The sequence below is a fragment of the Danio rerio genome, chromosome 5 (genome assembly GCF_049306965.1).
Source record: "Danio rerio strain Tuebingen ecotype United States chromosome 5, GRCz12tu, whole genome shotgun sequence".
Lineage (NCBI taxonomy): Eukaryota > Metazoa > Chordata > Actinopteri > Cypriniformes > Danionidae > Danio > Danio rerio.
The window spans coordinates 38,597,723-38,614,302 of record NC_133180.1 but is presented as its reverse complement, the minus strand read 5'-3'; the positions used below and the strand labels follow the sequence as shown (position 1 = coordinate 38,614,302).

The following is a 16,580-nucleotide window of genomic DNA, read 5'->3' as shown; positions in this document are numbered from 1 at the left end:
ACAAATTATGTCTGATACACAAAAAAATCTGAGACATCACCTTCAGTAAGTTATGATGACATATTAACGACTCAAAAAAGTTTTTTTTATTTTTAACTAATTTGTATTTGTAATAAGTAATAATAATAAGTGTATGTGTTGCCATGTATATCAATAATATTCTGAAAAAATGATTAAATAAAAGCTGTTGGAATATCAGCTGCTGGAAAGGTGTCATTTATAAGTTCTGTGTTAAAGTATAATACTGCAACACCAATTAAATTATTTCAAACAACGAAATAATTAATTATAAGTTCTAAATCAGAAATTTCTAAGTTAGATCCACTATTCGACATTGTTGCCATATGGCAACATATCATAAAGTACCTTAAAAAAAATCCAAAGATTTTTTTACAGCACTTCAAGAAAACAGTCAATATATATTTTATAGATGTATTATAATACGTGCATTAGAGGATTAAATAATGTGTTGGTGCAAAATCAGTCCAAGGCACTCGAAAAATGTGGAAAAATATTATTAAAATAGCTTTTAAATATCTAGTGTCTTAGACTGATTTTTGCTTTTAATTCTGATGAATCCTTTAACCAAAGAGCACCAACACACCATTTAAGCTAGCCCTGAGCACTTTATCTTTGATATTATATGTTTGATAATAATTTGGCAAAAATACCAGTTTGCAGTATTAAAGTAAATAAGTGTCATGTAAGAACTTCACACGCTCTTGTGAAAACAAGAATTGATTTGATGGGGGGAAAAATCCACACGTTTTTTTCTTTTCAAATCATGTTTTTATTCCTAATATTAGATGTAGATACACAAGTCAACAAACAAGTCTTTGTTGTTTAGATCAGTAATGAAAAATGCTCCACAGCACACTTGCCCCCAAGTGGCGGGGTTTGGTATTACAGACGAGAAACTCAGCAGGAATAGGCTGCAGTTTTACACGAGGTGCAGTTGCAACAGTAGTAGTATTAATAATGATAATAGCAATATTAATAATGACTTTTATATAATAATAACAATAATAACAACAGATAATAGTAGTGATATTAACAACCGAGGTTTAAAATCATGAGTGGGATCAACATTCTTTAATAAATGGTTGTTTTCATGGGCTTGGTGGGATTCTTTTTTGAAGACGCATTAAAATGTAGTCAAATATACTACTATTGGATGAAGAAATGGAGAAAAATATGATCAGTACTCTGAAGACACGCTCACTTTTACCGGGAGAAGATTCCTCCAACTGAATTCACTGTATTGCATTAAAACTAGATTCAATTTCCCTATAGTTTCCTCACCAGTCCACTGAAATTTACACAGACTCAATTACCTAGATGCTGTAATGTAACTGACCATCAAAGCAAAACTGGGTTAAAACAAAGCACACTAGAAAGAGTAAAAATGTGAGAGAAAGAAAACGTTGCTCTTATATCAAGCAACTGGAATAAAAAGAAACAGCACAAACTTGAAAGATTGCAATCCAAAAATGCAACACAATCTCTGGAAGCAGTTTAGCACACAGTCCCAAACCGTATGTGTAGGCGAAGACTAACTGAATCATTATACAGCTGTTTTTGACAGTAATCTGAAGGCCTACAACTAGATCATCCTTTGATCATCCAGTGTTTTTATCCATTAGGATGGAGAACATCAGGCTGGCGGTCCAGCGAATGACCTCCTAAGTATTCATAAGTTTCAGTGACATTGTCCAATCGCTGAAATCCAGAAAGGCTGTCGTTTTGTGGGCTGGACAGGGTTTGGTAGAGAGTCTGCATCCTTTTCCTTCACATCAAACATCACAGCAATGATAAGAGGAGAAAAAAAATAAATCAACTTTCGGTTTTCTGCGTCTTCATGTTGCCCCATAAATGCGTCTCCAAAGGAAATGCAGAGATGAATGACATTAGAGTGGACATGGTTCAATACTCCACACACCTCAGAGGAAGGGGCTTCATTGTATGACGTCAAATGAAAACGAAAAACTCACGCTAATATCACACCAAGGCAAGCTTTCGCACAATCGTATGAGGCTGAAAAAATCTTTATCCTACAAAAATACTGATTTCATGCCACAGTGGGTACACTTGTTACCAATACATCATGCATTTAACTGCAAAACTATATCTGAAATCATGTCTGCTAGGTTGCCATTGAGTCTGCCTCTGTGTCTACTTGTGGGACAGGAGTTTGTTATCGCCTGCTGACTGCAAGTATAGAACTACAATTATAGAAGTATGCAGTAAAAATTTCACATTCCTCCAAGGAAGATAATTTACTTGTGATTTACACATAAAGGAAACAAATTATCTCAAATCACCATGAGTGGGGGGGATAACTGCTGATTTGGTCCACATTAAGAATACCTCAGTAATATCATTCAGAGTTGAAGCACATTCACAACCGATATACCTGAAAGCAACTTCTTCTGAGAACACACACACGTGCACACACACTCTCTCACTCACACACACACATCTAAAAATACAGCATCAACCTCAAGAAGCATCACTGACACTAAACCCAACTTCAGCTGTCAAGACAGAGGTGCATCCCTGTAAAATATTTAGAGTTAGGATTGAGGAAAACATGCCTGCACGCGTGCCTGCAGGTGTGTGAATGGGAAATCTGAAGCCTGAGGATACATTCCAATAGGAAACTTGGTCAATTACATCTTCAAATTAAAGTTACAAGAAAGCAAAGATATTTCTGCTCATCTTCAAATTATTTTTGAACACGAGTTTAATGTTTGGCTTGTGCAAGCGATTCTTGTGTTGTGTCTGTTTGCTTTTGAGCAATTATAAAACTAAAAGGTCAAACCACAGCATCACACCTCAATTTCAATCTTCACAACAAACACTTGTTTTTTTTTACCTGGTCTAAGAACAGAACAAGATAAAGTAGTTAAAGGAACTTGATGAACTAAAGAAATAAGCCACACAATAAGAATGCATACTCAAAAATCTCCTAACAGGAGTGAAGGAGAGAAAGAGATAAAAGATTAGAAATAAAACCACCATAAATATTCTTTTTAACTTTTCTTGAACTAAGTCAAAAAAAAAAAAAAAGAAAGGATAAAGCATTCAACAGTCAAATATAGAAAAACGAAATGCAAAGGAAAAAAATCTTTCTGTCAGAAACGCGTGTAGATGAAAGGAAAAAGACCAGCATGAACTCCCACCTCTGACTTATGGGCTTCTTTCTGTTTTGTCCTCTCTGAACATTAATTTAAACCAACAATACTTACATTTTCTTTAAATATTCAACTTTAAATTGACTCAAAATTGCAACAGCAAAAAAAAAAAAAAATGCAATTAAACCTATAGTTTTAAAAAAATGGACTGCGGTCCTTCACAAAGAAAGTGAGAGGCTGGAATTTAAGACAAGAAAAGGAAATTGTGAGAGCAGGGGGGAAGACAAAAAGCACTCTTGGTCATTACAGCATGGATACGCCATCAAACCCACAGATAAAATTATTTCTAAGGGGAAAAGTTAAAAAGAAACTAGTCAAATTGAAGGGTATGAGCTGATCATTCGGGGTGGCTTTTGGTCTCGATCAGAAACGCCATTCTGTGGGCTCAGAGCTCAACGTCTGGGCAAACGTTGTCATCAATCTAGGAGGTGAGATTGAACAAGATCCACCGGTAAAATGGCGCAGTTTTTAAAAAAGAGTGGAAGAAAAAGAAAGGGCAAAACAACAACAACAAAAAAATGTATCAATGGAAAGTTTTCTTTGCCTTTTCGAACTATCAGTTTCTTTTGAGTGTTGACAAACTTCCAACTCCTGCTTGGCTCACTTTGGAGATCCGTGGCGTTTTTTGGATGGCTATTTCTTCTTGCCGAAGAAACTGAAGCGCTTCTCGCGGTCTCTCTCTTTGCCGTCTTTGTTGCGCATGGTTACTCCTCCGGCCTCGCCTGAGCTGGGAGACATGGGCGGCATGGTCATTGCTCGACTCAGACCTCGGGAGGCACCTGGCGAACGCTCGCTGGACGACATGGAGGACTGGATGGCTCGAATCCATGAACTCATCTCAGCCTGAGGGAGAAAACATAAATTGTCAAAAGATGAGAGTTTAACAGGATGCCTGAAGTCTCAGTTTAATCCTACATAAAAATTCTGGTGGAGTAACGGATCTCAAATCTCATGGTTCAGATCACTCTACGGTTTTTCAGTCATGGGTCGCACCATTTTTCACATCATCAAAAAAGGGAGGAGACAAATGTCAGCTGCTTTCCATTTATACAAAAATATTACTGCAAAAACCATTAGTTTTAACATACAGAACTTGTAATTTTAATAAAAATAAAGATAGAACCAGCTGAAAGAAAAGGAAAATATATAAAGAAAAATAAAAGTGGAAAAACTGAATCTCTCTCAATCAAAAGCAGATTTGAATGCAGCACTTATAAGGATTTATAAACATATGCAAATCAATATCATTTATCATTCATGTTAAGAGGATTTAAATTAAGATCACAATCTTTTAATGCTTAATTGTGCAGCTTTACAATGAATGCATTAATGCAGGCTTAACAAACAGTGTCTGTCTTTGAGTGGCTTTACATTCTTTACATTGAGTGCTTCCCAATTTTAACTCCTTTAAACCAAACACGTATGTTTCCACTGCAATATTTCACTGAACCACTATTTACTGGTGATTTACAATGGTGCCGTGACCCGGATGGAAGTGAGGTTTAGGGTACAAAACAGGTCACCAAGCATGTGTTACATGTGCATTAAAGGTCACCAAGCCCAGAGAGCCTCACAAGCTGACTCTTTTTAAGAGAGAATCAAAATCCAGGCAGATGCCATAAGCGGACAGACCATCAGCAGAGCTATCAGGCTGAGCGGATTCAGACTAGACCTGCATTTGGCGAGTGCAGACTTAAAACATTAAAGCTATCATCACAATTAACACCTGGATAACCAAGCTTTCTTTGTTTATTAAGCAATGTTTACATCTGTACAAAAGCACAAATAAAATCTGTTCATGTTTTCAATTCAGTGCATCTCCTCAGAAGAATTCATTCATACAGATTTATTTACGGTTTTATCTCTATCCAACAATGTTGAAGCATCACAGTTGAGGGAAAACAGACTATCAAAGGAATGACAGAAAATGAACAAAATTCTTATGGGTTTTGAAAGACAGAGTGAGAAAATTTCAACAATTCAACAATTCCTTTAATTAAAGAGTAGAAATAAGAAACATAACTTTTATTCTGTTTTTTTGTGCAAAACTTACATCATCCTTCGCTTGGAACAAGTACTCTTTTCCATCCCCGAGCCTTTAAGAAAATAAAATGCAATAATGTCACATACTAAGAACTTTTTTTCTTTTTTCATATTGATCACAAAACTAATCCAATTCCTCCCTTCATCTCCTCACCTAAGTTTAAATACGTGTTTCCTCTTCTTATAGTCATGGGCAACCTCACAGACAGCCTCCCCGAGGCTGATGGGAACTTCACCATGGTAGGGGATTCCATTTGAGGCACTCTTGTTGTCCTTATAGAAGCCCAGACTGCCTTTACGTAAAACGCAATATACATTCTGCCACGATCTACAAATGCACAAGAGAAAAGAAAAAAACAAACCATTTAAACAACTCACTCGATTAGATTGTGTCAATCATTATAAAATAATACACCAGCTTTCTGCATCACCTGTTAGCTGATTTTTTGTTGTGCGATTCCATTTCCTGTTTCCTGCATAGGATGCCCTCCATAGCTTCTGTGGTCCCCTCTGCTCCTCCTCGCCCTGGCAGTGTTGCTGAAGGGTCTTGCCGTGATGCTGAGTCAAGACCACTGTCACGGCCTGGACCATTAACAGATTCAGACTCTGATCCCTGCTTGACCAAAACCAGCCAGTTAGGACATGTCACAATCATAGAGCACTTTTACCAACTTCAATTGTGACTGGCTCACTACTGTACAGGTTAGTGCTTTTATTATTGAAAAGGCTTTTGTAAATTGTTCAAGGTTACATGCTATATTAGCAGGCAACAAACAAACTTTAAACTGTTCATTAAATGATTACATTCTCACATAAACTACATTACAGAATAGGGTCAGTAAGATATATATAAGATTTATAAGACTTTTATGATTACCATTTACTAAATAAAAGTAATACTGTAAAAGCTGCAAAATTGTGAAATACTACTACAATCTTTAATTGTTATTTTTACATTATTTTAATTATCTAAATTGCATTATTTATCATAAGGAAAAAAAAACAAGCATCACAAGCTATCTTCACATGTTAAAGTCACACATGAACATGTAAAACACACATGAAATTTGTGATTTCAAACATTTCCATGTGGAATTAATTTTTTCAAATGAATATCTTTCAAATCCACATATTTCAAGTAGGTATAACTTTTGTTCCATAAGCATTTTACATGTAATTTTAACATTTTATATTTAAAGCTATTCTAATGCCCATGTGGACTTTTTTGGGGGCAAAGATTTATAATTTATTTTAAAAATAAAATGATTACTGTAGTCAGTACTGAAGCCAAATTTGGAGCTTATCTAGCAAAATATCTTATGCTTACGGTCCAAAAACTAATACACCCAAATTTATATATTATAGAAAAATAATAAAATAAAAAAAGGAAAAAATCAAAAGAAACAAAAAAAGAATTGTTGAAATTTTGTAGGTTGTAATTTTTTTTTTTTGCAATATATTACTTGAAATTAATTTTATTATCTTTCAATTTCTGAATGTTTGGTGACTAAAATATTATTTTAATAAATATATCTGTTTTGTTGAAATGCATTAAAATACATTGCCTATATTCACTGAGAAATGGATAAAAATATTCATTTTTAAAATGGTATGTACTCATTTATGCTGAGCACTGTATCAATTAACTGTGACACCTCAATTGAGGATTTTTTAAAATAAATTATACAGTATTTATTTCATATTCAAAACTTTAACATTATAAATAATAAATAATATATAAACAAATATATAAATAAATTAAATAAACAATATAATTTTAACGTTACAAATAATAATATATAAATAAATAATAATAAGTTATTGATTTATTATAAATAATTCAACTTTAACATTATAAATAATAATATATAAATACATAATTAAATATTTTTTTATAAAAATAATACAACTTTAACATTATAAATAATAATATTTAATAAAACATTTTTATAAATGAATAAATAATACAACTTTAACATAATAAACAATAATATATAATTAAAAATGTAACTAACCATATTTTTCATAAATAAAAAATACAACTTTACCATTATAAATAATAAACCTTGTTAATAATAATAGACCAATGTTATATGTCCTTGCTTTATCAAACAAATCTTACTGACCCTACATAAAACATGCCCTGTCTCAGTATTCGTATAACTCAATCGAATTTTGTTAAATGTGCAGTTATTTACCAGGTATAAGTAATTAAACTGAGATATAATCCCTGACTAACAACAAATAATATAGTCTAAACCTTTATTCCCCCAATGAACGAACAAACCAAATGTTCAAACTCAAACACAATATACACATGCACACAAACAAACAAAAAGCAAAGGCACACTTAAAGAGACTTAACAAAACATTAAAAACACCGGCATGTTCCACCAAGGACACAAACATGAGGGCGGTATGGAAAAGCTGAGGATATGTGGGTGTAATGATGAAATAACACAACCACAAAGACATCAGAGGGCACATCTGCCTAAAAACAATTACTCAAACTAATTTGATATCCTAAATACAAGTGTTAGGAAATAAAATAGTTGCCTTGGCATATAGAAAAATCCGATGAAACTGAAGGAAATAAAGAAACAAATGTCTTATGTGAGAGTTAGTAGGGAATTAGTTTAGCTGTTGTGAGGCACCCAAACACCGTCCCGATAAGTTAAGCTCCCCTGACAACAAACAACAACGCTACACACAACAACAAAGCTTTAACATTACAAAAGTAGAAATTTGAATGTGCATCGCAAACATTTTGAAGCTCAGGCGTGCACAAGAAAGAAAGATGAACGTCCAAAATTACAGTAGCCAAATACATACATAGAAAGAAAAGAAAAGCACAAGACTAATCCACTCAAAGCAATAGAAAGCTCAAACATTGCCCACTAGCAGGTGTGGTATAGCTGCCGTCATGCTGCGAGGCTGCTGGGTTTGTTAAGCGCAAGCAGCTATGAGGCAGCGATGCTACACTACGGCTACAGGCTGCTGCTGCTATGGGTTAGTACTCACACGCTCCTGTGCCTTGTGGGGTTTAGCCACAGGCTTAGAAACTGGGTTAGACTGAGGTTTAGGTTCGGCTTTCTTGAGTTCAGATACAGAGACCGATAATGACTGCAGATATAAGAGACGTCACAAGAATCGGATGTTAACATGTGAGAGTGATAGAATCAGTACTTGTGTGTGTGTTGAGATAGTTTGAACAGTTAAAAGACATCCACATAGTGTGACCATGAAAACAGATGTTTTGTTTTGTTGTGACACTCTCCTACACTCAGAGAGACTCAAAGAGTTTAGAGCAGAACACTGATATCAACATGAATAATTGAGAGGAACAAGGAAAAAGACACTGAACACAACAAGACAGAACACTTGGGAACGGGACTGTGACTTGTGTCTTGACATGAATTGTAAAACTGTGTCCGTACACTGACATTATGAAAGTGAATGCATATTTGGATCATTAATGAATAGAGAATTTAACAAAGGCGCAGTGTGGACAGTATCTGACCTGTGACGTGTCCTGGTCACTGTAGACACCATTGACAGATACAGACTGGTTCAATGTAGTCTGGTCTAGACTCGTCCTTGAAGAAAAGACACAACAAAACTTACAGTAACAGCTGTGGGCCAAAAGTATATTTTTCCACATATTTGGCACTAGAAAGGCATAATTAACTCTTTTGCCCTTAATTAAATGAAATCTATTATTTCCTAACAACATTCTGTTACAATAAAAAGAAACAAAATGCTTAGTAAATAAATAACTAGATAAATAAATAATCTTGGGATACAAAAAGATTTCATTTGTTCATAAAAGTTGCAATTTTGGTCCAGATCTCAACTCAGTTGGATACATTTTAAAATGTTATATAGTTCTGTGAATGGCAAAGGTGATTTTTCAGCAGACAGCTGAATAGGCAGAAGTAACAGAAAACAAGACCATCCCTATATTTGAGAATAATGGTATTGTCTGTTTCTTACCTTGCGGCAGAATCATTAATCTCAGACTGTACTACTTCCTCTACAGGGGGAGGTGTGGGTGGCCGTCGGGCCCTCTCTTCCTCTTCTCTTCGTCTTTGAATTTCCTGCTCCTCCAGCTGACAGAAAAAAACACAAGGGGAAAACAATATTACAAACTGGAGGATAAAGAATTGTGCTATCAAATCCTGCCTTTGTATTGAAGTAGGAATGCAGTTAACAAACCGTGGTGAGCTTCTCTAGCTGCGAGAATCGATCTTCCCAGCCTGCTGCCAGTTTTTCAAAGGCTTCGTGGCGTTTGATGAGACTCTCAACTTCATCTACGTTAGAGCCCAATTCTGCTGCCCTGACCAGCGGCTCCTGCCCAGCCAGCCACGACTCGGCCATAGATGCATCTCTGCCAAACTGCAAAACCTCCAGAACTAACAAACGCATACAAACAGAGTGTGTAAGGATGTGTCATGCACACACTACTACTGTCACATTTGATGTAAATCTAATTAGCATCCACCCAGTTGCAGAATCAGGATTCCTCCCACATACTCACCAATCTGTAAGTGGTCCATTTTTTCTTGCCACTTCTGGTTAATTTCAGTGCGTTTGGCCTGAAGCTGGTCCAATTTTTCTTGAATCTAGAAGTCAGACATTCAATTACCATACAGACAGTAATAAATGTGTTAGATCTTGCATTGAGCAAAGAGAAGGTGTGTGTATGTGGTGTGGGCAAACCTCATCTGAAGCATAGTGATTGTTGTTGATGAGTGTGCGTCCCATTTCACTGCAAGCAGTAAAGCTGTCTGCTCTAGTCTCTATCTCTGACTTGATGTCCTGATGGTTAGCGATGACCAGACCAGCTGAGGAGACGTCCCTACAACAACAAGGTGCACAGATCATCAGCTTGTGTGTAATCCATTTTATATAGATTCTCAAATGTAAAAATTTATAGATTCATCACCATTGTTAACATCAGAGATTTATAATGTCAATAACTATGTTTCCATCCCAAAATGCTAATGAACTTTATGCGAAAAACTGCATTATCGCATAAAAGATGTAGTGCGAATAAAATGTGCATTTCCATCCAACGAGACAAAGCGAACAAAATCGTCACATCCTGATTAACTGGCGCCAAATATTAACAGTAAAAACCGAGTTTGCTGCAGTAGAAGCTGCGTCAATCTTTTCTTCATTTAATAAATGACTTGCGCCTCAGAAGGCAATCCTGAAGGTGTCAGACGCAGAGCACAGACGCTCTTGATTCTGAAGTTCATTAATAATATAACAACACTAATACTTAAACGGTAAGGCGTTTTAGAAAGTTCAAAACAAAATTTCAGATGTTTTACCGTATGCTCAGCCTGCTGGTTTATTTACACACATTTTTATCATCGCATGATCTCAAAACAAAATCGCATGACCTTTTTTAATGCGCATACTGGAATTTGTGCATCTTTATTTATTGAACAAAAAGTTGATCCTACTCAGTTATGCGCATATGTTTATTATGCGCATTTTTTAAAATGTATGCATATGCAAAATGTGCATTAAAATAGGTGAATGGAAACAAAGCTAATGTCTGAACTTTGTTCATCAAGTTACTAATAATAATAAAAAAAAAATGAAGACGCTATTTTACTTTTGTGGTGAGAGGTTCTAAGAACGGTCTGCGCCCCAGCCCAAACTAATCACATAGATCGAGCACGCCATTGTTAATATTAGGAGAAAAATAAATATATTTTTATTATATATAACACTTTGGACAACGCTTGAACAAAATTTAAGACCTCGAAAAATGTAATTAATACTTTAAGTTCCTTAATTTTCTTATAATTGATTTATCAACTTTTCACACTTTTAAGACCCTGTTATTTAATGTAGAATTCACCATAGACAGGTTTGCACATACCTCGGACTGTCGTGTGACTGGATCTGTAAGTTGATTCCCTCCATCCACAGCATGAGGTCTCGAACCATGTTTAGGAATCTGAACTTCTCCACTGTGTCCAATAGAAGCAACCGCCTGGTTTGAGTTGCTGACTGAAGTCCCTCCCAGGCCTCTGTGACTGCACGCTCATGTCGATGGATATCATCCGCTTTCTCTCCAGCATATGCTTTCTGCAGACGTGCAGCATCATCTTGCACCTGTGTGACCTGCAGTGAAGAGTACAAAAATGTTGAATCTTTTGTCAATCGATCAAAATCAAGAACATTATCAACATACAAATGACCAGATTAAAGCAAAGCTCTCACCTGCCCACTGAGTGCCTGCACATCATGCTCATAGGCCGTATGCTGTCTGAGAAAGTGCTGGACAGTATTCAAGTCCCGTCCGAGTTCAGCCCCCGCTAGCGTCTCTTTCTTCTCTCGTATGAGCCCCAGAGCTTCCCGGGCATCTTGATGGAAGCGATGCAGCTCATACGAGGCGGCCAGCATTTGTGTGCGTGTGTCGATGAGTTCCAGCAGGTCAGCCCAGGCCTCATTGAGTCCGTCCTTCCACTCAGCCACACTGGCGTTTTCAGGATGACCGGATTCGATAAGTTCATCTGCCTGAGCATTTACTGCATCTACACGCTCCTGGCCAATTGTGCTGGTGTCCCGCGCAAACTCCCGGAACTTGTCACGCAACATCTGAAGAGTGAGGAGAGAACATCTAGTGTTACAGATGATAACAGCACCTTATAACCATCACACAAAATTTAAGTGGGCTTTCACTTTGAGTGTGTTTGCTCAAGTTGTCTGGTGTCACATTTACGTCCCACTGAATCCTGGTACATATGCAGCCACAAATGCACATGACGCAAGACAAAAATATAAAACTTTGGTCAATATTTTGTGTATGCTGGCAAATTAAAACACCACATGCATTTACTGTATGTGCATCGCCTGAATGTGACTTTCTGTTGCTTGAAAACAGACTGCCTTGAGTATAAGCTGACTGAGAACCATTTATTTGTGCATAACAGCGTCTACATTACCAGGTTGTAATGCAAACTGCATCATTTCTTACTAAACTGACTGTTTGCAATTACCCCATGACCCTCCATTAATAATTCAGACACCTTTCGAATTGGGGTTTTGTTTTAAAACACTCCCCATCTATAAAAGCATTGGCATTAAATGTTGTACAAACAATAAAATGAGAAGATTTTGTTACTATGGGGGAGATGAAATGTCTGTATACCAATGGAAAAACCTGTAATGCTAACTTAGTTAAATGAAGCACATCTTAGCCAATCACATATCGGCTTTTGGTCTTCTTTCCTGATTACTGCCAAAGAGGCATGTTTTGTATAAGCGGTTAAACGTTTTAGACTTATCATTTCAGATTTGCCTTTAATAGGCTTTGCTGAAATATCAGAAACTTTGATTGCATAAAGTCTACCTTAGTCTAAAGTCGCAATGATATAACACAGAAACCAGACAGAACATTTCTCATTGTTTTAAAACTCCTTTACATTCTCAGTTAAGACTATAACACAAAAATAATGTTTTAAACCACACTGAACTGTTAAGCTGCTTTGACACATTCCACATTGTAAAAGCACTACAGAAATAAAGATGAATTGAATTTTAATATGTATCCACTTGGGAGAGTGTGTTCAGTTAAAAGACAAAAAATAAAATAAAATTATCGATTTACTGTTGACCAAAAGGCCAAAACAAACACAAAAAAAGCTAAATTAGAGCAGATCTAGCCTAAAGAAGCAACTTTTACAAACTTTTTTTTTGTAATTCCAGTAGTGAAGACTGAGGAAGTCATGAAAAAAGGTGGATTCACACCGTGACATGTTCGTAGTCTTGTCCAAGTTCATGAGATCCAGCGACGACCTCTCTTTCGGCGATCCACTGCTCTAAATCATCCACCTCTCTCTTCAGCTGGGTCAATCTCAGTCTCTCCTGCAGTTTACCCCTCCTCTCCTCAGCTAGATCCTTCAACCCTGCGTACAGTTTATCCACCTGGGCCTGCCTCAGAGTGATCCTTTCACTACAAGAAGAAAGCAAATTAATTAGACCATTTCTTTATTAGAAATAATTTATAGTCCAGAAAACCCAGAGTGCCTCTGACCTCTCCGGGTGTTCGCTGTTGACCATGAGTCTGCTGCTGTTGGCCAGCTGGTGGATGGTCTGAGCGTAGTCCTCAAGAGCCTGCTCCAGAATCTGGTGTTTCTTCACCATCACTAGAGCACTCTGTTCATCCTGCAACAACCATCAGAAATCTTGAAACACTGCGTACATAAACCATGGTCATTACTTTCGTTTTCATGTGTTTGGTGGTGCGATTTACATTATTTCTTGTCATTGCGCAATACGAACGCCTTTTTAATGCAATCAATATATTATTATTGTGTGCCTGCGTGCTGCAGTGTGCAGCTTTTTCAACCAAGGCCATCATGCACTGTACGTAGGCTAGTTTATGAAGATTACTATGAGAAAGACTAGGATGACTACGCAGATGAGACGGAGGGAGTTGGCGAATTTAACATGACTGATGCTGTCCTGTTTACATGGTAATAAGACACCTTTTGCTCGTTCTGATCACAGGTAAACAAGAGACACATTCCAGTTCAAAAACATGCCATTTAAATGCTTTTTGTGGTCTTTCAATCTAATCTACCGCGAAAAATGTAGCTTTTTTTGTAAAGATTTATACATTTAGTATTAAAACAATTAAATACTTTATAAAAACTTTATGCATTGCGATTTATTTCTGATAAGTTCATATTTCCTAATACAGAATTTATGCTGTTTTACAGTTTTTATTAACTATATGATTTTACATATAGGCCTATACTGTTGTCTTCAATAAATAATTTACCAAATTAAATTTTACAGCCACAAAAGTAAATATCCTAGGTAATTTATGAATAAACATATAATGCAAAAGATCCTGAATTTATCATATGAAAAATGATTATGCACATGATTTGTAGGCTGTAGTCACACCTTTATGTTTCCTTTTACCTATTACAAATATATTAGTTTTTCCCAGTAACTTATTTCTCAGATCAAAATTTAAATTTTGCAAAATTTAAGAAAAACTAATTCAGCTTCCAGCTGCAACCCAGTGCTGGGAAACACCCATACACACTCACATTCACACACACTTATACAGTAGTGTCAATTTAGTTACCTACTATTCACCAATACCGCATGTCTTTGGACTGTGGTTGAAACCAGAACTACCTAGCTAGTGAAACTAAAACATAGCAATAATGGGTACTTTTTACTATTGTACATATTTCAGACCGTACTTCTTTACTTTTACTTTAGTACAAAAGTGTAATCATTGCTTCAACATTTACCAGAGTTGTTTTAAACACGAGTATCTGTACTTCTACTTAAGTAAAGGATGTGTGTACTTTTGCCATCTCTGTTGATCAACAAAGGGTTATTCTGAGATTTATTGGGCTGGCCCTGCTAGCAGGCATACATTTTTTAACTTTGAGATAGGATTGTAAACCCCCTTCTACTTCTATGTGGATTAAAGAAGAGCCATCCTACATTGCCTATGGATTTTTTTTTTGTTTGAAAAAACATCAAGATATAAGGGCAGCTTTATGTCTTACCTGGTATAACAGGATATAATTTGTTTGTATGGGTTGGAAGTTGGGGTTATGTATAGGGAAGTATATTTAGTGATGACAGATCTACTGTCCTTTGTTGTATGCTGTATTTAACTTACAAAAACCTAATGTAATGTATATTTTACCTTTGTCAAAAAAGTAGGTGAGCCCAAACCTTTGGACAGTAGTGCATAATGTCTCATACTCTCAAACCTGTTTAAAGTATCATCTTTTTGTAAATCCTGTTACAAACACACATACATATACACACACACACACACACACACACACACACACACACACACACACACACACACACACACACACACACACACACACACACACACACACACACACGCACACACACACACACACAAACAAACACACAAATCAGTCTCACTGACCTTGGCTTTCTCCTCTGACATCATATGAAGCTCTTGTTCTCCCATCCAAGCCTCCGCCTCTGCGGCATCCGTGTAAAACTGCTGCGCTCTGTTAGCCTCAGCTAGCCTCACGTTCCTCTGCTCAGTCTCAGAAATCAAAAGGGCCCACAATTCTCTCAGCTCCGCCAGACGGCCGTCAAGAGCAGCTCTCCTCTCCCTGTCCATCTCAGACTCTTTGCCAGGGGACATATTCGTACCGTGAGCCTGGATGTCATCGATACGGGGCTGGTGACCTTGAATCTCCTTCTGCAGAGTCTGTGTGATTTTGGAAAGATGGTTAGATAACAAAAATAAGGGAAAGGTTTTAAATGTTTACTGGCTGCAATGGTTTACCTGATTCTTTTTCATGAGCAGCTGAACACTGGGCAGATCTTTGCCATGGTCTGTAGACGTGGCAAGGGGCATCCTCTCCTTCACCCATAACTTCAGACAAAAGCAATGAAAATGTCTTAGAAATGTTTCTGTATATGTAGGATTAAATAGGATTAAATGTGACATTTTGAAGTAGAAAGACAGTGTGTAAAAGAAAATATACTCCAATAATCTTTGTTTAATGTCGTTATCGTTTAATCTTTTTTTTTAATGTTAGTGTAGCTGGTTCTTGCTCGAGACTCACAATCTCATCCTCAAGATCTCTGTTGAACTGATGAGCCTCTTTTGAAGCCAGAAGATGCTGCCTCCGCTCTTTCAGAGGGTCCTGCAGCTGAGAGAATCTGTCTGTCACTCTTCTCTGCTCCCCATCCACTTCCACTATCCCAGAATCTTCTTGGGCCAAGGCCAGAGCTTGTGACTGCAGAGACTGGACTTCTTTCTCGCGCACATCCATCTGATGCTCCAGCATCTGTCAAACACGGAGTTACATGGGTAGACATAAGCTATTAGCCATTAACTTGTCTGTTCAGGTTAGGGGTGTCAATATTACTTATCACTACAGTGCACACAATGCAGATGAGGACGATTCACTATCAGTGTACTAATAGACCATAACCGGTTATGATACACTGACAGGTTTTTAAACATCATTTGTTGTGGCAGAACAGTATGGTGAGGGAGATAAGGTCCTCCCCACACACACACACACACACACACACACACACACACACACACACACACACACACACACACACACACACACACACACACACACACAGACACAGACACACAGACACACACACACACACACACACACACACACACACACACACACACACAGACAGACACAGACACACACACACACAGTAAAAAAACACCATCTCTGCCACTTTTTGAGCTGCAGAACACATTGCTAAACATGTCATTATTACTTATTTCATGTTTGATGCATTCAAGAAGCATGTTTCTTTAAG

At 36.9% G+C, this 16,580-nt stretch overlaps 1 protein-coding gene across 7 annotated transcripts in view; it reads right to left on the bottom strand.

Annotated features, from left to right (window-relative positions):
* Window positions 1-766: 766 nt before the first annotated feature.
* The window catches only part of sptbn2 (spectrin, beta, non-erythrocytic 2), a 92,071-nt gene continuing 76,257 nt past the window's right edge, over window positions 767-16,580 (bottom strand). For 2 of the 7 annotated variants that reach the window (XM_068221211.2, XM_068221212.2), the window contains 18 exons: window positions 15,851-16,075; window positions 15,568-15,657; window positions 15,196-15,489; window positions 13,294-13,424; window positions 13,008-13,212; window positions 11,478-11,855; window positions 11,134-11,378; window positions 9,957-10,095; window positions 9,775-9,859; window positions 9,453-9,649; window positions 9,231-9,346; window positions 8,758-8,833; window positions 8,259-8,360; window positions 7,794-7,820; window positions 5,669-5,850; window positions 5,392-5,565; window positions 5,248-5,290; window positions 767-4,037 (listed from right to left, as the gene is read on the bottom strand). In XM_068221211.2, coding sequence (XP_068077312.2) covers window positions 3,828-4,037; window positions 5,248-5,290; window positions 5,392-5,565; window positions 5,669-5,850; window positions 7,794-7,820; window positions 8,259-8,360; window positions 8,758-8,833; window positions 9,231-9,346; window positions 9,453-9,649; window positions 9,775-9,859; window positions 9,957-10,095; window positions 11,134-11,378; window positions 11,478-11,855; window positions 13,008-13,212; window positions 13,294-13,424; window positions 15,196-15,489; window positions 15,568-15,657; window positions 15,851-16,075 — 2,919 coding nt within the window. In that variant the 3' untranslated portion in view covers window positions 767-3,827. 7 annotated transcript variants of the gene reach the window in all.